The 20710-nt window shown below is 44.2% G+C and overlaps 1 protein-coding gene across 14 annotated transcripts in view; it reads left to right on the forward strand.

Annotated features, from left to right (window-relative positions):
• smarca2 (SWI/SNF related BAF chromatin remodeling complex subunit ATPase 2) overlaps positions 1-20710 on the forward strand; it is a 130947-nt gene that overhangs the window by 39275 nt on the left and 70962 nt on the right. For all 14 annotated transcript variants that reach the window (XM_031829514.1, XM_031829504.1, XM_031829509.1 and 11 more), the window contains 8 exons: positions 359-489; positions 589-646; positions 3715-3830; positions 5136-5289; positions 10387-10550; positions 16922-16988; positions 17142-17252; positions 18694-18936. In XM_031829514.1, the coding sequence (XP_031685374.1) occupies positions 359-489; positions 589-646; positions 3715-3830; positions 5136-5289; positions 10387-10550; positions 16922-16988; positions 17142-17252; positions 18694-18936 (1044 nt within the window). The remainder of the gene's footprint in view (positions 1-358; positions 490-588; positions 647-3714; positions 3831-5135; positions 5290-10386; positions 10551-16921; positions 16989-17141; positions 17253-18693; positions 18937-20710) is intronic.

The raw sequence follows: 20710 nt of genomic DNA on the forward strand, positions 1-20710 counted from the left end.
TAATAGTGTGTTGCCCCTACAGCCCATGGATGATGTCTGTGGTAATAGTGTGTTGTCCCTACAGCCCATGGATGATGTCTGTGGTAATAGTGTGTTGTCCCTACAACCCATGGATGATGTCTGTGGTAATAGTGTGTTGTCCCTCCAGCCCATGGATGATGTCTGTGGTAATAGTGTGTTGTCCCTACAACCCATGGATGATGTTTGTGGTAATAGTGTGTTGTCCCTACAGCCCATGGATGATGTCTGTGGTAATAGTGTGTTGTCCCTACAGCCCATGGATGATGTCTGTGGTAATAGTGTGTTGTCCCTACAGCCCATGGATGATGTCTGTGGTAATAGTGTGTTGTCCCTCCAGCCCATGGATGAGAGCAGTCAGATGAGTGAGCTGCCAGTCAAAGTGATCCAGACAGAAACAGGGAAGGTTCTGCAGGGGCTCGACGCCCCCAAGTCCTCACAGTTGGAGGCCTGGCTAGAGATGAACCCTGGGTAAGACACATGAGAACGTCCTGCATTATTGATCTTTTCTAGTTTGTTGTATTATTTTGTTTGACTTGTAACCCGTCATTTTCCTTCCTTTTAACTCAGATATGAAGTAGCCCCAAGGTCAGACAGTGAGGAGAGCGGCTCAGAGTTTGAGGACGAGGTGAGTCTCATCTCTGTAAAGCTGACAGCCCATAGAGTTTAGAGGTCGACCGATTAATCGAAATGGCCGATTAATTAGAGCCGATTTCAAGTTTTCATAACGGTATTTTTGGGTGCCGATTTCCGATTATAAAAATAAAAAAAATGCTATTTTTTTATTTTTTTAAATACCTTTTATTTAACTATGGAAGTCAGTTAAGAACACATTCTTATTTTCAATGACGGCCTGGGAACAGTGGGTTAACTGCCTTGTTCAGGGGAAGAATTTGCACCTTGTCAGCTCAGGGGTTTCAATCTTGCAACCCCACCATTAACTAGTCCAACGCTCTAACCATTACACTCCACGAGTAGCCTGCCTGTTACGCGAATGTAGTAGAAGCCAAGGTAAATTGCTAGCTAGCATTAAACTTATCTTATAAAAAACAATCAATCATAATCACTAGTTATAACTACTAATCCAGTTTAGCAGGCGATATTAACCAGGGGAAAGGGTCATTTCTCTTGCATTCATTGCACGCAGAGTCACGGTATATGCAACAGTTTGGGCTGCCTGGCTCATTGCGAACTAATTTGCCAGAATTTTACATAATTATGACATGACATTGAAGGTTGTGCAATGTAACAAGAATATTTAGACTTAGGGATGCCACCCGTTAGATAAAATACCGAACGGTTCCGTATTTCACTGAAATAATAAACGTTTTGTTTTCGAAATGATAGTTTCCGGATTCGATCATATTAATGACCAAAGGCTCGTATTTCTGTGTTATTATGTTATAATTAAGTCTGAGTTTATAGAGCAGTCTGACTGAGCAGCAGCAGGCCCGTAATCATTCATTCAAACAGCACTTTAGTGCGTTTCGCCAGCAGCTCTTCACAAGCACAGCGCTGTTTATGACTTCAAGCCTTTCAGCCTAATGGTGTAACCAATGTGAAATGGCTAGCTAGTTAGCTGGGTGTGCGCTAATACTGTTTCAAACGTCACTCGCTTTTAGATTTGGAGTAGTTATTCCCCTTGCGCTGCAGCTTTTGTGGAGCGATGGGTAACGATGCTTTGAGGGTGGCTGTTGTCGATGTGTTCCTGGTTCGAGCCCAGGTAGGGGCGAGGAGAGGGGCGAAAGCTATACTGTTACACTGGCAATACTAAAGTGCCTATAAGAACATCCAATAGTCAAAGGTATATGAAATAGTCCTATAATTCCTATAATACCTACAACCTAAAACCTCTTACCTTGGAATATTGAAGTGTCATGTTAAAAGGAACCACCAACTTTCATATGTTCTCATGTTCTGAGCAAGGAACTGAAACGTTAGCTTTATTACATGGCACATAATTTACATGGCACACATTTTTATATGGCACATATTACTTTCTTCTCCAACACTTTGTTTTTGCATTATTTAAACCAAATTGAACATGTTTCATTATTTATTTGAGGCTAAATTGATTTTATTAATGTTTTATATTAAGTTAAAGTAAGTGTTAATTCAGTATTGTTATAATTGTCATTATTACAAACAAAAACAATCGGCCGATTAATCGGTATCAGCTTTTTTGGTCCTCCAATAATCGGTATCGGCGTTGAAAAATTATAATCGGTCGACCTCTAATAGAGTTATATCGAGTCAAACCCCACTACACCAGACCTCTACACAATGACAGCCCACTACTCCCCTCAGCTGTCAGCTCCTACAGATGTCTGACTCCTTTTGTCTTTACTTAGCTTCATTAGAGCTTCAAACAGCCTCCCTGTCATCTTCCCTTCTTCCTAAGTATGTCCTCTGTGGAGGAGCTTTTAACGCACAGTGCCGTGAAAGAGTATTTGCCCCCTTTCTTATTTTCTTTTTTTGCATATTTTTGATACTGAATGTTGTCAGATCTTCAGTCGAAACCTAATATTAGATCAAGGGAACCTGAGTTTACAAATAACAAAAAAATATATACTTATTGAATTTATTTAATTAACAAAGTTATGCAACAGCTAAGTGGTCCAGGTCCTGAGGCAGCAGAGCATTCCCAAACCATCACACTACCACCACCATGCTGGACCCCAAACCATCACACTACCACCACCATGCTGGACCCCAAACCATCACACTACCACCACCATGCTGAACCCCAAACCATCACACTACCACCACCATGCTGGACCCCAAACCATCACACTACCACCACCATGCTGGACCCCAAACCATCACACTACCACCACCATGCTGGACCCCAAACCATCACACTACCACCACCATGCTGGACCCCAAACCATCACACTACCACCACCATGCTGGACCCCAAACCATCACACTACCACCACCATGCTGGACCCCAAACCATCACACTACCACCACCATGCTGAACCCCAAACCATCACACTACCACCACCATGCTGGACCCCAAACCATCACACTACCACCACCATGCTGGACCCCAAACCATCACACTACCACCACCATGCTGGACCCCAAACCATCACACTACCACCACCATGCTGGACCCCAAACCATCACACTACCACCACCATGCTGGACCCCAAACCATCACACTACCACCACCATGCTGGACCCCAAACTATCACTCTACCACCACCATGCTGGACCCCAAACTATCACTCTACCACCACCATGCTGGACCCCAAACCATCACACTACCACCACCATGCTGGACCCCAAACTATCACTCTACCACCACCATGCTGGACCTTTGATATGAGGTTCTTACTGTGGAGTGTTTGGTTTTAGGCCAGGCATAATGGGACCCATCTCGTCCAAAAAGTTATACTTTTGACTCATCTGTCCATAGAACATTCTACCAAGAGCAAATTTGAGTCAACGTTTTGGACGAGATGGGTCCCATTATGCCTGGTAAAAACTAAACACAGCATTCCACAGTAACTTTGTTTATTAAATAAGTATGTAATTGTTGTGTTAATTTGTTCACTCAGGTTCCCTTTATCTAATCTGGTTGAAGAGCTGATAACATTCAGTATCAAAAATATGCAAAAGTTGTGAACATTTGAAAGGGGAAAATACTTTTTCACTGCACTGTAGTAAAACCCTTTCTGTGTGTTTCAGGATGAAGAGGAGGTCCCAGGAGTGTCCAGCCGGCCAGACTCTCAGTCTGAGGAGAAGAAGATCATCGATCCCAACAGTGGCGAGTTCCCAGAGAAAGTAACCAAGCACATCATCGAGTAGGTCTCCCTTTCATACCCTACCCTCTGACCCTTAACCCAAGCACATCATCAAATAGGTCTCTCTTTCATACCCTAACCTCTGACCCCTAACCCATGCACATCATCGAGTAGGTCTCCTTTTTACACCCAACCCTCTGAACCCTAACACTTAACCCAAGCACATCATCGAGTAGGTCTCCCTTTCACACCCTAACCTCTGACCCCTAACCCATGCACATCATTGAGTAGGTCTCCTTTTCACACCCTCATTTCTAACCTCTAACCCATGCACATCATTGAGTAGGTCTCCTTTTCACACCCTAATTTCTAACCTCTAACCCATGCACATCATCGAGTAGGTCTCCTTTTTACACCCTAACCTCTGAACTCTAACCCCTAAACCATGCACATCATCGAGTAGGTCTCCCTTTCATGCCCTAACCCTAATCTCTGACCCATAACCCAAGCACATCATCGAGTAGGTCTCCCTTTCATAGGTCTCCCTGGTGTTTTGTGGGTACTATTTAATGAAGCTGCCAGTTGAGGACTTGTGAAGCGTCTGTTTCTCAAACTAGACACGAATGTACTTGTGCTCAGTTGTGCACCGGGCCCTCCCACTCCTCTTTCTATTCTGGTTAGGGCCAGTTTGCGCTGTTCTGTGAAGGGAGTAGTACACAGCGTTGTACAAGATCTTCAGTTTCTTGGCAATTTATTGCATGTAATAGCCTTCATTTCTCAGAACAAGAATAGACTGACGAATTTCAGAAGAAAGTTCTTTGTTTCTGCCCATGTTGAGCCTGTAATCGAACCCACAAAGGCTGATGCTCCAGATACTCAACTAGCCTAAAGAAGGCTAGTTTTATTGCTTCTTTAATCAGGACAACAGTTTTCAGCTGTGCTAACATAATTGCAAAAGTGTTTTCTAATGATGAATTAGCCTTTTAGAATGATCAACTTGGATTAGCTAACACAATGTGCCAGTAGAACACAGGAGTGATGGTTGCTGATAATGGGCCTCTGTACACCTATGTAGATATTCCATGAAAATCAGCAGTTTGCTGCTACAATAGTCATTTCCAACATTAACAATGTCTACACTGTATTTCTGATCACTTTGATGTTATTTTAATGGACAAAAAAGGTGATTTTCTTTCAAAAACACGTGACCCCAAACACGCCAGTGTACATACTTTGACTTAGACTTAAAGCATTGCGCAACCTCATGGGTAAGCTATAGGCATTGTCTTTCAGCTGAAAGAAAGTGAATTTCAGCTCTTTTGGGTGTTAAAAATAGGTCAATAACATATGTTTTATACATCTTAGGTCTGCAAAGCAGGATGTTGATGATGAGTACACGGTGCCAGAGACTGAACTGACCATCTTCCAGCAGTCCTACTACGGTGTGGCTCACGCCATAATTGAGAGGGTCGACAAACAGTCTTCGCTGCTCATCAACGGCATGCTCAAACACTACCAGGTAAACCTAGTTGAAATACTACCAAGTAAACCTAGCTCAAACACTACCAGGTAAACCTAGCTCAAACACTACCAGGTAAACCTAGCTGAAATACTACCAGGTAAACCTAGCTCAAACACTACCAGGTAAACCTAGTTGAAATACTACCAGGTAAACCTAGCTCAAACACTACCAGGTAAACCTAGCTCAAACACTACCAGGTAAACCTAGCTCAAACACTACCAGGTAAACCTAGCTCAAACACTACCAGGTAAACCTAGCTCAAACACTACCAGGTAAACCTAGCTCAAACACTACCAGGTAAACCTAGCTCAAACACTACCAGGTAAACCTAGCTGAAATACTACCAGGTAAACCTAGCTCAAACACTACCAGGTAAACCTAGCTCAAGCACTACCAGGTAAACCTAGCTGAAATACTACCAGGTAAACCTAGCTCAAGCACTACCAGGTAAACCTAGCTGAAATACTACCAGGTAAACCTAGCTGAAACACTACCAGGTAAACCTAGCTGAAATACTACCAGGTAAACCTAGCTCAAACACTACCAGGTAAACCTAGCTCAAACACTACCAGATAAAACTAGCTCAAACACTACCAGGTAAAACTAGCTCAAACACTACCAGGTAAAACTAGCTCAAACACTACCAGGTAAAACTAGCTGAAATACGACCAGGCTCAAACACTACCAGGTAAAACTAGCTGAAATACTACCAGGTAAACCTAGCTCAAACACTACCAGGTAAACCTAGCTGAAATACTACCAGGTAAACCTAGCTCAAACACTACCAGGTAAACCTAGCTCAAACACTACCAGGTAAAACTAGCTCAAACACTACCAGGTAAACCTAGCTCAAACACTACCAGGTAAACCTAGCTGAAATACTACCAGGTAAACCTAGCTCAAACACTACCAGGTAAACCTAGCTGAAATACTACCAGGTAAACCTAGCTCAAGCACTACCAGGTAAACCTAGCTGAAATACTACCAGGTAAAACTAGCTCAAACACTACCAGGTAAAACTAGCTCAAACACTACCAGGTAAACCTAGCTCAAACACTACCAGGTAAACCTCGCTCAAACACTACCAGGTAAACCTCGCTCAAACACTACCAGGTAAACCTCGCTCAAACACTACCAGGTAAACCTAGCTCAAACACTACCAGGTAAACCTAGCTGAAATACTACCAGGCTCAAACACTACCAGGTAAAACTAGTTCAAACACTACCAGGTAAACCTAGCTCAAACACTACCAGGTAAACCTAGCTGAAATACTACCAGGTAAACCTAGCTCAAACACTACCAGGTAAACCTAGCTCAAGCACTACCAGGTAAACCTAGCTGAAATACTACCAGGTAAACCTAGCTCAAGCACTACCAGGTAAACCTAGCTGAAATACTACCAGGTAAACCTAGCTCAAACACTACCAGGTAAACCTAGCTGAAATACTACCAGGTAAACCTAGCTCAAACACTACCAGGTAAACCTAGCTCAAACACTACCAGGTAAAACTAGCTCAAACACTACCAGGTAAAACTAGCTCAAACACTACCAGGTAAAACTAGCTCAAACACTACCAGGTAAACCTAGCTGAAATACGACCAGGCTCAAACACTACCAGGTAAAACTAGCTGAAATACTACCAGGTAAACCTAGCTCAAACACTACCAGGTAAACCTAGCTGAAATACTACCAGGTAAACCTAGCTCAAACACTACCAGGTAAACCTAGCTCAAACACTACCAGGTAAAACTAGCTCAAACACTACCAGGTAAAACTAGCTCAAACACTACCAGGTAAACCTAGCTCAAACACTACCAGGTAAACCTAGCTGAAATACTACCAGGTAAACCTAGCTCAAACACTACCAGGTAAACCTAGCTCAAATACTACCAGGTAAACCTAGCTCAAGCACTACCAGGTAAACCTAGCTGAAATACTACCAGGTAAAACTAGCTCAAACACTACCAGGTAAAACTAGCTCAAACACTACCAGGTAAACCTAGCTCAAACACTACCAGGTAAACCTCGCTCAAACACTACCAGGTAAACCTAGCTCAAACACTACCAGGTAAACCTAGCTGAAATACTACCAGGCTCAAACACTACCAGGTAAAACTAGTTCAAACACTACCAGGTAAACCTAGCTCAAACACTACCAGGTAAACCTAGCTGAAATACTACCAGGTAAACCTAGCTTAAACACTACCAGGTAAACCTAGCTCAAACACTACCAGGTAAAACTAGCTCAAACACTACCAGGTAAACCTAGCTCAAACACTACCAGGTAAACCTAGCTCAAACACTACCAGGTAAACCTAGCTCAAACACTACCAGGTAAACCTAGCTGAAATACTACCAGGTAAACCTAGCTGAAATACTACCAGGTAAACCTAGCTGAAATACTACCAGGCTCAAACACTACCAGGTAAAACTAGCTCAAACACTACCAGGTAAAACTAGCTCAAACACTACCAGGTAAAACTAGCTCAAACACTACCAGGTAAAACTAGCTCAAACACTACCAGGTAAAACTAGCTCAAATACTACCAGGCTCAAACACTACCAGGTAAACCTAGCTCAAACACTACCAGGTAAAACTAGCTCAAACAACTACACTGTGCTGATAATGGGCCTATGTAGATATTCCATAAAAAATCAGCTGTTTCCAGCTACAATAGTCATTTACAACATTAACAATGTCTACACTGTATTTTTGATCAATTTGATGTTATTTTAATGGCAAAAAATGTGCTTTTCAAATCAAAGTTTATTTGTCACGTGCGCCGAATACAGTGAAATGCTTATTTACAGGCTCGAACCAATAGTGCAAAAAAAATGTGTTAGGTGAACAATAGGTAAGTAAAGAAATAAAACAACAGTAAAAAGACAGGCTATTGTCAAGACTCCCACCGAAGGTGGCTCCCCTGCCTGTTCGAGCGGCGGTCGTCGCCACCGATTCCCTTTTCTGTTTGTTTGGTCTTATTGGTTGCACCTGTCTCTTATTTTGTTTTTTGATTCGGTCTATTTAAGCCTGTTTTTGTGCAGGCTTGTTTTCTGTTAGTCAGGTTGTGCGTGTAGTGTTCCTGTCCGTTTGTGCCCTGTGTTGGGTTGGACATTTTGATCATTTTCGCCTGTTGTTTTGGGCGTTAGCATTTGGAAACCGAAATATAGTCCGGTTTTCCCAGTATCCTCTGCTCTCTGCGTTTGACTCTGCACCCACCACTCCAGGCGTTGTGACAGCTATATACAGTAGAGAGGCTATATACAGTAGATGGGCTCTATACAGTAGAGGGGCTATATACAGTAGAGGGGCTATATACAGTAGAGGGGCTATATACAGTAGAGGGGCTATAAAAGTAGCGAGGCTACATACAGACACCGGTTAGTCAGGCTGATTGAGGTAGTATGTACATGTAGATATGGTTAAAGTGACTATGCATATATGATGAATAGAGAGTAGCAGTAGCGTAAAAGAGGGTTTGGTGGGTGGTGGGACACAATGCAGATAGCCCGGTTAGCCAATGTGTGGGAGCACTGGTTGGTCGGCCCAATAGAGGTAGTATGTACATGAATGTACAGTTAAAGTGACTATGCATATATGATGAACAGAGAGTGGCAGCAGCGTAGAAAGAGCGGTTTGCGGGGGGGGCACACAATGCAAATAGTCCGGGTAGCCATTTAGGGCTTTTCTAAGTGACCCCAAACGTTTGAACGGTAGTGTACATGTAGGTAGAGTTGTTAAAGTGACTATGCATAGATGATAACAGAGAGTAGCAGTATTGTAAAAGAGAGAGGGGGGGTAATGCAAATAGTCCGGGTAGCCGTTTGATTAGATCTTCAGGAGTCTTATAGCTTGGTGGTAGAAGCTGTTTAGAAGCCTTTTGGTCCTAGAGTTGGCGCACCGGTACCGCTTGCCGTGCGGTAGCAGATGGAGTCTATGACTAGGGTGGCAATTGAAATTTTTTGGGGGACAATCGTTGACAATTTTTAGGGCCTTCCTCTGACACCGCCTGGTATAGAGGTCCTGGCTGGCAGGAAGCTTGGCCGTGCGCACTACCCTCTGTAGTGCCTTACGGTTGGAGGCCGGGCAGTTGCCATACCAGACAGTTATGCAACCAATCAGGATGCTCTCGATGGTGCAGCTGTAGAACCTTTTGAGGATCTGAGTACCCATGCCAAATCTTTTCAGTCTCCTGAGGGGGAATAGGTTTTGTCGTGCCCTCTTCATGACTGTGTTGGTGTGTTTGGACCATGATGGTTTGTTGGTAGACACCAAGGAACTTGAAACTCTCAACCTGCTCCACTACAGCCCCGTCGATGAGAATTATTTTTCCTGTAGTCCACGATCAGCTCCTTTGTCTTACTGATGTTGAGGGAGAGGTTGTTACCCTGGCACCACCCTCCCTATAGACGGTCTCATCGTTGTCGGTTATCAGGCCTACCACTTAATGATGGTGTTGGAGTCGTGCCTGGCTATGCAGTAGTGAGTGAACAGGGTGTACAGCAGGGGACTAAGCCGCACCCATGAGGGGACACAGTCAGAACCTGACTGTGTCTGTGCCTCTGCTTACTACTGCCAGAGTAGCAGCACCCTGAGCCGTCCTGTATAATACTGAGCAAGACGGAGAACCTGACCCACAACAAACAACACATATTTCTCTGTTCTTCCTGAGGTCAATGGACTGCAGTGTAATTTTGTTCGTGTTTGTGTGTGTCTCAAATGACTTTCCTCTCTGAGTTTCAGGTGCAGGGTCTGGAGTGGAGGGTGTCTCTGTTAACCTCTTCTTCTCTCTGGGTTACAGGTGCAGGGTCTGGAGTGGAGGGTGTTTCTGTTAACCTCTTCTTCTCTCTGGGTTTCAGGTGCAGGGTCTGGAGTGGAGGGTGTCTCTGTTAACCTCTTCTTCTCTTTGGGTTTCAGGTGCAGGGTCTGGAGTGGAGGGTGTCTCTGTTAACCTCTTCTTCTCTCTGGGTTACAGGTGCAGGGTCTGGAGTGGAGGGTGTTTCTGTTAACCTCTTCTTCTCTCTGGGTTTCAGGTGCAGGGTCTGGAGTGGAGGGTGTCTCTGTTAACCTCTTCTTCTCTCTATGTTTTAGGTGCAGGGTCTGGAGTGGATGGTGTCTCTGTACAACAATAATCTGAATGGTATCCTGGCTGATGAGATGGGGCTGGGCAAGACCATCCAGACCATCGCCCTCATTACATACCTCATGGAACACAAGAGACTCAACGGACCCTACCTCATCATCGTTCCACTATCGTATGTTTCCTCCTTATTATAACCCTGCCCACTAACCCCTGACCCTACCTCATCATCATTCCACCATCGTATGTTTCCTCCTTATTATAACCCATTGCTTTTATATTACAAACAGTTTTATCATCAGTCTGTTTACTAAAACTAGTCATGGCTCTTAAAGGCCCAGTGCATTTAAAAATGTGATTTTTCTGTATTTTATATATATATTTTTCCACACTTAAGTTGAAATTGTGAAAATGATGCTAGTTCTGTTTTAGTGTTAGGTAATTTTTTGTGTTTGATGGCTCCATCCCTCAACCCACCAGCAGAGCAGACCACATTAGCTGTGTCTTTTGTCTTGTTGTTTATTAGGATCCCCATTAGCTGTTGCAGTACCTACTCTTCCTGGGGTCCACACAAAGCATGAAACATGACATAATACAGAACATTAATAGACAAGAAGAGCTCAAGGAAAGAACTACTTAAATGTAAAACAATAAGAATATAACTAAAAGGTTCTGTACTGACTCAATACATAGAAAGAATACAGAGGCCTATTAAAACAGAAATACCTGAAATATGGCCTCCTGAGTAGTGGAGGGGTCTAAGGCACTGCATCGCAGTGTTGAGGCGTCACTACATTTGTGGTGTGTGACGTAATATGAAGGACCCGTCAAGCCAGCCTATTACATATAATGTAAACTCTAATTTCAAATTAAGCCCTAGTAGCCTGCTAACGTTACGTTAACACTGCATGAGTCAGCCAGTTGCTATCAACACCTAGCTTGCAGCTACATTGAAGTACACCAACATTTTGGAAATACCGAATGCCATCTAACCAGTTATAAAATAATGGTACCAGTATATGCAGTTATCTTAGCCAGCAAGCCAGCCATCTAAAGTTAGTTAGTTTAACATGCCAGCTAGCCTAGCCAGTTTACGAGTATAGTTAGCCAACCACAACGTTCGACATAGCTATATAGTAAGCCAGAGAACAACCACAGACGGGTTAGTTAAGAGAGCGGAGACTTACTGATTGAAGGCTGAGTTAGCTAACAAAGAAGAGCCAAAGATAAACCTTCAGAGGGACAGTCAGCTAGCTAATCCAATAACCATAGTGAGGTAAATCCACATTGAATTTAACTGGTTTATCTCCATCACTGCGGACACTCTGTGTACAGGTATGTCAGTAGGAAATATAGGTTGCAGGTCTTCATATTCATTTATACTCAGTCATCTAAGTCCTCTAGGGTGAAATGAGCACTGCATACAGTAGACATGTGCATGGTTCCCATTCTCCAATCCGCTGGCTTCAACTTGACAAACCGCTCCGACTTCAATGCTTGCTTGTCGTTTTTAAGGCCACAAATGAGTCATAACCCCATCCAACGGAAAACTACTACAACATGGCACAATAACAGATAGTGCATGAAGTCTAATATTAAGGAAGTCTTGAGGTTTTGCTCGTCTGAGGTAGAGTATCTAATGATAAGATGTGGACCACACTCTTTACCAAGAAAGACTTAATCAATATTTTTCTAGCTGTCTATTTACCACCACAAACCGATGCTGGCACTAAGAAGGCACTCAACCAGCTGTATAAGGCCATAAGCAAACAAGAAAATGCTCATCTAGAGGCGGCGCTCCTTGTGGCCGGGGACTTTAATGCAGGGAAACTTAAATCCGTTTTACCTGATTTCTACCAGCATGTTAAATGTGCAACCAGAGGAAAAATAACTCGAGACCACCTTTACTACACACACAGATACGTACAAAGCTCTCCCTCACCCTCCATTTGGCAAATCTGACCATAACTCTTATCTTACTGATTCCTGCTTACAAGCGAAAACTAAAGCAGGAAGTAGTGTCCAACAAGCTTTCTCTGCCGTTAACCTTGTTCTGAACACCTCCAAAACAAAGGTAATGTGGTTTAGTAAGAAGAATGCCCCTCTCCCCACAGGTGTGATTACTACCTCTGAGGGTTTAGAGCTTGAGGTAGTCACCTCATACATGGTTTGCTAGATGCTACCAAATCAAATCAAACTTTATTTGTCACATGCGCCGAATACATCAATTGTAGACCTTACCGTGAAATGCTTACTTACAAGCCCTTTACCAACAGTGCAGTTCAAGAAGAGTTAAGAAAATATTTATAAATAAACACATTTTTTGTTATTTTTTAAAATAAATAATAAATAAAGAGGCTATATACAGGGGATACTGGTACCGAGTCAATGTGCGGGGGTACAGGTTAGAGTTAATTTGTAAATGTAGGTAGGGATGAAGTGTCTGCATAGATAATAAACAGCAAGTAGCAGCAGTGTACAGAACAAATGGGGGGATCAATGTAATAGTCCGGTGGCCATTTGATTAATTGTCCAGCAGTCTAATGGCTTGGGGGTAGAAGCTGTTAACCTCTCTTGGGTAGGGGGCAGTATTTTCACGTCCGGATGAAAAGCGTGTCCAAAGTAAACTGCCTGTTACTCAGGCCCAGAAGCTAGGATATGCATATAAATCGGTAGATTTGGATAGAAAACACTCTAAAGTTTCTAAAACGGTTAAAATAATGTCTGTGAGTATAATGGAACCGATATGGCAGGCGAAACCCAGAGGACAAACCATCCCCCCAAAAATAAAATTCAGCCTACAATTATTTTCAATGGCTGTCACTTTTATTATAAGGCAAAGTCCTCCCAGATTGCAGTTTCTAGGGCTTCCACTAGATGTCAACAGTCTTAAGAAAGAGTTTCAGGCTGGTTTTTGGAAAAATTAGCCAGAAATTGTAGTTTTTCTAGGTGGCTCCCATTTTGGCTGTAGTGTTTCCAAGCGCATGGAAGAGAGCGCATTCTTTGGTATTTTTCTCCGGTAAAGACAATAATGATTCACCTGTTAAGCCTACCCCCTACTTTTTCGAACATTCTGTTAAAAATCACGCAACATTTTGGCATCCTGCTACTCATGCCAGGAATATAGTATATGCATATGATTAGTATGTGTGTATAGAAAACACTCTCACGTTTCTAAAACTGGTTAAATCACGGCTGTGACTATAACAGAACGTCTGTTTCATCGAAAAGCGCAGGAAAATCTGATCACTGAAAGTGGAAAAAAATATCCATGCGCCACTTCAACCCATTGTTAAAGGTGAACCGTATTAAATGAGGCCGAGGTTGCAGTACCTACAGCTTCCACAGGATGTATAGAGTCTTCTCATTTGCTTCGGATTTGATTCTTGGTAGAACCGACCCAAGGGAACCGATTCCCTCCGACCTCCAACTTGATGTATTGGCTGAGTTTTTTCCGGACATTTTTTCCAGACGACCACCTATCGAATTTACATCGCCTCCTGATGATTTTTATCGCTTATTAACGTGTACTAATACCTAAAGTTGCATTAGAAAAGTATTTCGAAGTGTTTTGTGAAAGTTTATCGTCGACTTTTTAACTTTTAAAAAATGACGTTACGTTATGAAACGCTATTTTTTTCAGTTTATCACACAGTCTTCATAGATCGATATCTAGGCTATATATGGACCGATTTAATCGAAAAAAAGACCCAGTATTGATTATGGGACATCAAGGAGTGCCAACAAAGAAGATGGTCAAAGGTAATGAATGTTTTATATTTTATTGTGCGGTTTGTGTAGCGCCGACTATGCTAATTATTTTGTTTACATCCCCTACGGGTCTTTTGGGGTGTTACATGCTATCAGATAATATTAGCTTCTCATGCTTTCGCCGAAAAGCATTTTAAAAATCTGACTTGGTGCCTGGATTCACAACGAGTGTAGCTTTAATTCAATACCAAGCATGTGTATTTTAATGAACGTTTGCGTTTTAACTAATACTATTAGCGTTTAGCGTAGCGCATTTGCATTTCCAGAGCTCTAGTTGGGACGTCTGCGTCTCAAGTAGGAGCAAGAGGTTAACGAGTCTTAAATTGTATCATTTATTTACGAATTAGGGTACCTAAGGTTTGATTATAAACGTTGTTTGACTTGTTTGACTTGTTTGGATAAGTTTATTAGTAATGTTTGAGATTCATTTTGTATGCATTTTGAAGGAGGGAAACTGGGTGGATTATTGACCGAAGCGCGCCAGCTAAACTGAGTTTTTATGGATATAAAGAAGGACATTATCGAACAAAAGGACCATTTGTGAGGTAACTGGGACCTTTGTTATCGCTATTTCTAACTTTCGTGTCGCACCTGCCTGGTTGAAATATGTTTTTCATGGTTTTGTAGGCGGGAGCTGTCCTCAGATAATCGCATGGGGTGCTTTCGCCAAAAAGCCTTTTTGAAATCTGACACAGCGGCTTGTGATTTTCTGAAAGTTAAATATTTATAATTCTATTTGAATTTTGCACTCTGCAATTTCACCGGATGTTGGCCAGGTGGGACGCTACCTGCCTTTTGGTTCTAGTCTTGGCAATCCGGTACTGCTTGCCATGCGGTAGCAGAGAAAACAGTCTATGACTGGGGTGGCTGGAGTCTCTTGACAATTTTATTGGCTTTCCTCTGACACCGCCAATTATATAGGGCCTGGATGGCAGGAAGCTTGGCCCCAGTGATGTACTCGCACTACTCTCTGTCGCACCTTACGGTCAAAGGCCGTAATGCAACCGGTCAGGATGCTCTCGATGGTGCAGCTGTAGAACTTTTTGAGGATCTGCCCTTCTCTCAGCACATATCAAATCTTCAGGCTAAGGTTAAATCTTAACTTGGTTTCCTCCATCGTAATCGCTCCTCTTTCACCACAGCTGCCAACTAACCCTGTTTCAGATGTCCATCCTACCCAGAGATGTAATTTATAGATCTGCAGGTAAGGGTGGTGTCGAGTGGCTAGATGTTCTTTACCATCGGCCATCAGATTTGCCACCAACGCTCCTTATAGGACACAAACGCAGCACTGTTGGATTCCCCTCATGTAAAACAACAGAACTAGTAGAGAGTAGACTAGTCAGTCCGCAGCACCGTTGGATTCCCCTCATGTAAAACAACATAACTAGTAGAGAGTAGACGAGTCAGTCCGCAGCACCGTTGGATTCCCCTCATGTAAAACAGAACTAGTAGAGAGTAGACGAGTCAGTCCGCAGCACCGTTGGATTCCCCTCATGTAAAACAACAGAACTAGTAGAGAGTAGACGAGTCAGTCCGCAGCACCGTTGGATTCCCCTCATGTAAAACAACAGAACTAGTAGAGAGTAGACGAGTCAGTCCGCAGCACCGTTGGATTCCCCTCATGTAAAACAACAGAACTAGTAGAGAGTAGACGAGTCATTCCGCAGCACCGTTGGATTCCCCACATGTAAAACAACAGAACTAGTAGAGAGTAGACGAGTCAGTCCGCAGCACCGTTGGATTCCCCTCATGTAAAACAACAGAACTAGTAGAGAGTAGACGAGTCAGTCCGCAGCACCGTTGGATTCCCCTCATGTAAAACAACAGAACTAGTAGAGAGTAGACGAGTCAGTCCGCAGCACCGTTGGATTCCCCTCATGTAAAACAACAGAACTAGTAGAGAGTAGACGAGTCAGTCCGCAGCACCGTTGGATTAACCTCATGTAAAACAACAGAACTAGTAGAGAGTAGACGAGTCAGTCCGCAGCACCGTTGGATTCCCCTCATGTAAAACAACAGAACTAGTAGAGAGTAGACGAGTCAGTCCGCAGCACCGTTGGATTCCCCTCATGTAAAACAACAGAACTAGTAGAGAGTAGACGAGTCAGTCCGCAGCACCGTTGGATTCCCCTCATGTAAAACAACAGAACTAGTAGAGAGTAGACGAGTCAGTCCGCAGCACCGTTGGATTCCCCTCATGTAAAACAACAGAACTAGTAGAGAGTAGACGAGTCAGTCCGCAGCACCGTTGGATTCCCCTCATGTAAAACAACAGAACTAGTAGAGAGTAGACGAGTCAGTCCGCAGCACCGTTGGATTCCCCTCATGTATAACAACAGAACTAGTAGAGAGTAGACGAGTCAGTCCGCAGCACCGTTGGATTCCCCTCATGTAAAACAACAGAACTAGTAGAGAGTAGACGAGTCAGTCCGCAGCACCGTTGGATTCCCCTCATGTAAAACAACAGAACTAGTAGAGAGTAGACGAGTCAGTCCGCAGCACCGTTGGATTCCCCTCATGTAAAACAACAGAACTAGTAGAGAGTAGATGAGTCAGTCCGCAGCACCGTTGGATTCCCCTCATGTAAAACAACAGAACTAGTAGAGAGTAGACGAGTCAGTCCGCAGCACCGTTGGATTCCCCTCATGTAAAACAACAGAACTAGTAGAGAGTAGACGAGTCAGTCCGCAGCACCGTTGGATTCCCCTCATGTAAAACATGAGCTAAGTTGTTCCTACATTTCAGAGTGTCTCTGATCTCTCTGTCCTCCAGGACTCTGTCCAACTGGGTCTATGAGCTGGATAAATGGTCTCCGTCCGTTGTGAAGATTTCCTACAAGGTGAGAGTCATAATTTTCCTTTTCATCAGGCCTTTCTTCTTCCCCTCCACGGGTAGCGTACTCTGGGTGCATCCCAAGAATATCTCCTTTCACCTGAAGTGTGCACTCGTTCATTAGCCTATGTGTTCTGTCTGTCTGACTCCTGTGTTACAGGGGACCCCTGCTATGAGACGAGGCCTGGTGGCTCAGCTCCGCAGCGGGAAGTTCAATGTCCTCCTCACCACCTACGAGTACATAATTAAGGACAAACAGATCCTGGCCAAGGTATCCATTCCTTCTTCCCCTCACACCCCTCCTTCCTTCACTTTCCTCTCTCCCTCCCCCTAAGGTAGGACAGAAATACTCTCCCCCTCCCTAACCCTCTACATGTGACTATACAGCAGGGTCAGGTCCTCCTCCTCCTCCCTAACCCTCTACATGTTACTCTACAGCAGGGTCAGGTCCTCCTCCTCCCTAACCCTCTACATGTGACTCTACAGCAGGGTCAGGTCCTCCTCCCTAACCCTCTACATGTTACTCTACAGCAGGGTCAGGTCCTCCTCCTCCCTAACCCTCTACATGTGACTCTACTGCAGGGTCAGGTCCTCCTCCTCCTCCCTAACCCTCTACATGTTACTCTACAGCAGGGTCAGGTCCTCCTCCTCCCTAACCCTCTACATGTTACTCTACAGCAGGGTCAGGTCCTCCTCCCTAACCTTCTACATGTTACTCTACAGCAGGGTCAGGTCCTCCTCCCTAACCTTCTACATGTTACTCTACAGCAGGGTCAGGTCCTCCTCCTCCTCCCTAACCCTCTACATGTTACTCTACAGCAGGGTCAGGTCCTCCTCCTCCTCCCTAACCCTCTACATGTGACTCTACAGCAGGGTCAGGTCCTCCTCCTCCTCCCCAACCCTCTACATGTGACTCTACAGCAGGGTCAGGTCCTCCTCCCTAACCCTCTACATGTTACTCTACAGCAGGGTCAGGTCCTCCTCCTCCTCCCTAACCCTCTACAATTTGACTCTACAGCAGGGTCAGGTCCTCCTCCTCCACCCTAACCCTCTACATGTGACTCTACTGCAGGGTCAGGTCCTCCTCCCTAACCCTCTACATGTGACTCTACTGCAGGGTCAGGTCCTCCTCCCCCTCCCTAACCCTCTACATGTTACTCTACAGCAGGGTCAGGTCCTCCTCCTCCCTAACTCTCTACATGTGACTCTACAGCAGGGTCAGGTCCTCCTCCTCCTCCCTAACCCTCTACATGTGACTCTACAGCAGGGTCAGGTCCTCCTCCTCCTCCCTAACCCTCTACATGTGACTCTACAGCAGGGTCAGGTCCTCCTCCTCCTCCCTAACCCTCTACATGTTACTCTACAGCAGGGTCAGGTCCTCCTCCTCCTCCCTAACCCTCTACATGTTACTCTACAGCAGGGTCAGGTCCTCCTCCTCCCTAACCCTCTACATGTTACTCTACAGCAGGGTCAGGTCCTCCTCCTCCTCCCTAACCCTCTACATGTTACTCTACAGCAGGGTCAGGTCCTCCTCCTCCCTAACCCTCTACAATTTGACTCTACAGCAGGGTCAGGTCCTCCTCCTCCTCCCTAACCCTCTACATGTGACTCTACAGCAGGGTCAGGTGCTTAACCCAAAGCCACTGATGCAATAAAACCCATTTTCTTTTCTCTTCTATCCCCTATACACACACACCATCCCCACTCCCCAGATCCGTTGGAAGTACATGATTGTTGATGAGGGTCACCGTATGAAGAACCACCATTGTAAGCTGACCCAGGTGTTGAATACCCATTACGTAGCCCCACGGCGCCTCCTCCTGACGGGCACGCCACTGCAAAACAAGCTCCCTGAGCTCTGGGCCCTGCTCAACTTCCTGCTGCCGACCATCTTCAAGTCCTGCAACACTTTCGAGCAGTGGTTCAATGCCCCCTTTGCCATGACCGGGGAGAGGGTGAGTGTCAAATGCATATCTAATTTACAAGGTCAAGTTAGGTGACAAACACCGTCCAAAACATACATAAAAATGCATCAATATCCTAGTCAGATAGGGTTAGGGTAAGGGTTATATCCTAGCCAGATAGGGTTAGGGTAAGGGTTATATCCTAGCCAGATAGGGTTAGGGTAAGGGTTATATCCTAGCCAGATAGGGTTAACCCTATCTGGCTAGGATATAACCCTATCTGGCTAGGATATAACCCTATCTGGCTAGGATATAACCCTATCTGGCTAGGATATAACCCTATCTGGCTAGGATATAACCCTATCTGGCTAGGATATAACCCTATCTGGCTAGGATATAACCCTTACCCTAAATCCTAACCAGATAGGGTAAGGGTTATATCCTAACCAGATAGGGTTATATCCTAACCAGATAGGGTTAGGGTAAGGGTTATATCCTAACCAGATAGGGTTATATCCTAACCAGATAGGGTTATATCCTAGTCAGATAGGGTTATATCCTAGTCAGATAGGGTAAGGGTAAGGGTTATATCCTAGACAGATAGGGTAAGGGTTATATCCTAGCCAGATAGGGTTATATCCTAGCCAGATAGGGTAAGGGTTATATCCTAGCCAGATAGGGTTATATCCTAGCCAGAAAGGGTAAGGGTTATATCCTAGCCAGAAAGGGTAAGGGTTATATCCTAGCCAGATAGGGTAAGGGTTATATCCTAGCCAGATAGGGTAAGGGTTATATCCTAGCCAGATAGGTTAAGGGTTATATCCTAGCCAGATAGGGTTATATCCTAGCCAGATAGGGTAAGGGTTATATCCTAGCCAGATAGGGTAAGGGTTGTATCCTAGCCGGATAGGGTTATATCCTAGCCAGATAGGGTTATATCCTAGCCAGATAGGGTTATATCCTAGCCAGATAGGGTTATATCAGGGTTATATCCTAGCCAGATAGGGTTATATCCTAGACAGATAGGGTAAAGGTTATATCCTAGACAGATAGGGTAAAGGTTATATCCTAGACAGATAGGGTAAAGGTTATATCCTAGACAGATAGGGTAAAGGTTATATCCTAGACAGATAGGGTAAAGGTTATATTCTAGCCAGATAGGGTCAGGGTTATATCCTAGCCAGATAGGGTCAGGGTTATATCCTAGCCAGATAGGGTCAGGGTTATATCCTAGCCAGATAGGGTTATATCCTAGCCAGATAGGGTAAAGGTTATAGCCTAACCAGATAGGGTTAGGGTAAAGGTTATATCCTAGCCAGATAGGGTAAGGGTTATATCCTAGCCAGATAGGGTAAGGGTTATATCCTAGCCAGATAGGGTAAAGGTTATATCCTATCCAGATAGGGTTATATCCTAGCCAGATAGGGTAAAAGTTATATCCTAACCAGATAGGGTTAGGGTAAAGGTTATATCCTAGCCAGATAGGGTTATATCCTAGCCAGATAGGGTAAAGGTTATATCCTAACCAGATAGGGTTAGGGTAAAGGTTATATCCTAGCCAGATAGGGTTATATCCTAGCCAGATAGGGTAAGGGTTATATCCTAGCCAGATAGGGTTATATCCTAGCCAGATAGGGTTATATCCTATCCAGATAGGGTTAAATCCTAGCCAGATAGGGTAAAGGTTATATCCTAACCAGATAGGGTTAGGGTAAAGGTTATATCCTAGCCAGATAGGGTTATATCCTAGCCAGATAGGGTTATATCCTAGCCAGATAGGGTTAGGGTAAAGGTTATATCCTAGCTAGATAGGGTAATATCCTAG

Source organism: Oncorhynchus kisutch, linkage group LG8 (genome assembly GCF_002021735.2).
Source record: "Oncorhynchus kisutch isolate 150728-3 linkage group LG8, Okis_V2, whole genome shotgun sequence".
NCBI classification, from domain to species: Eukaryota; Metazoa; Chordata; class Actinopteri; order Salmoniformes; family Salmonidae; genus Oncorhynchus; species Oncorhynchus kisutch.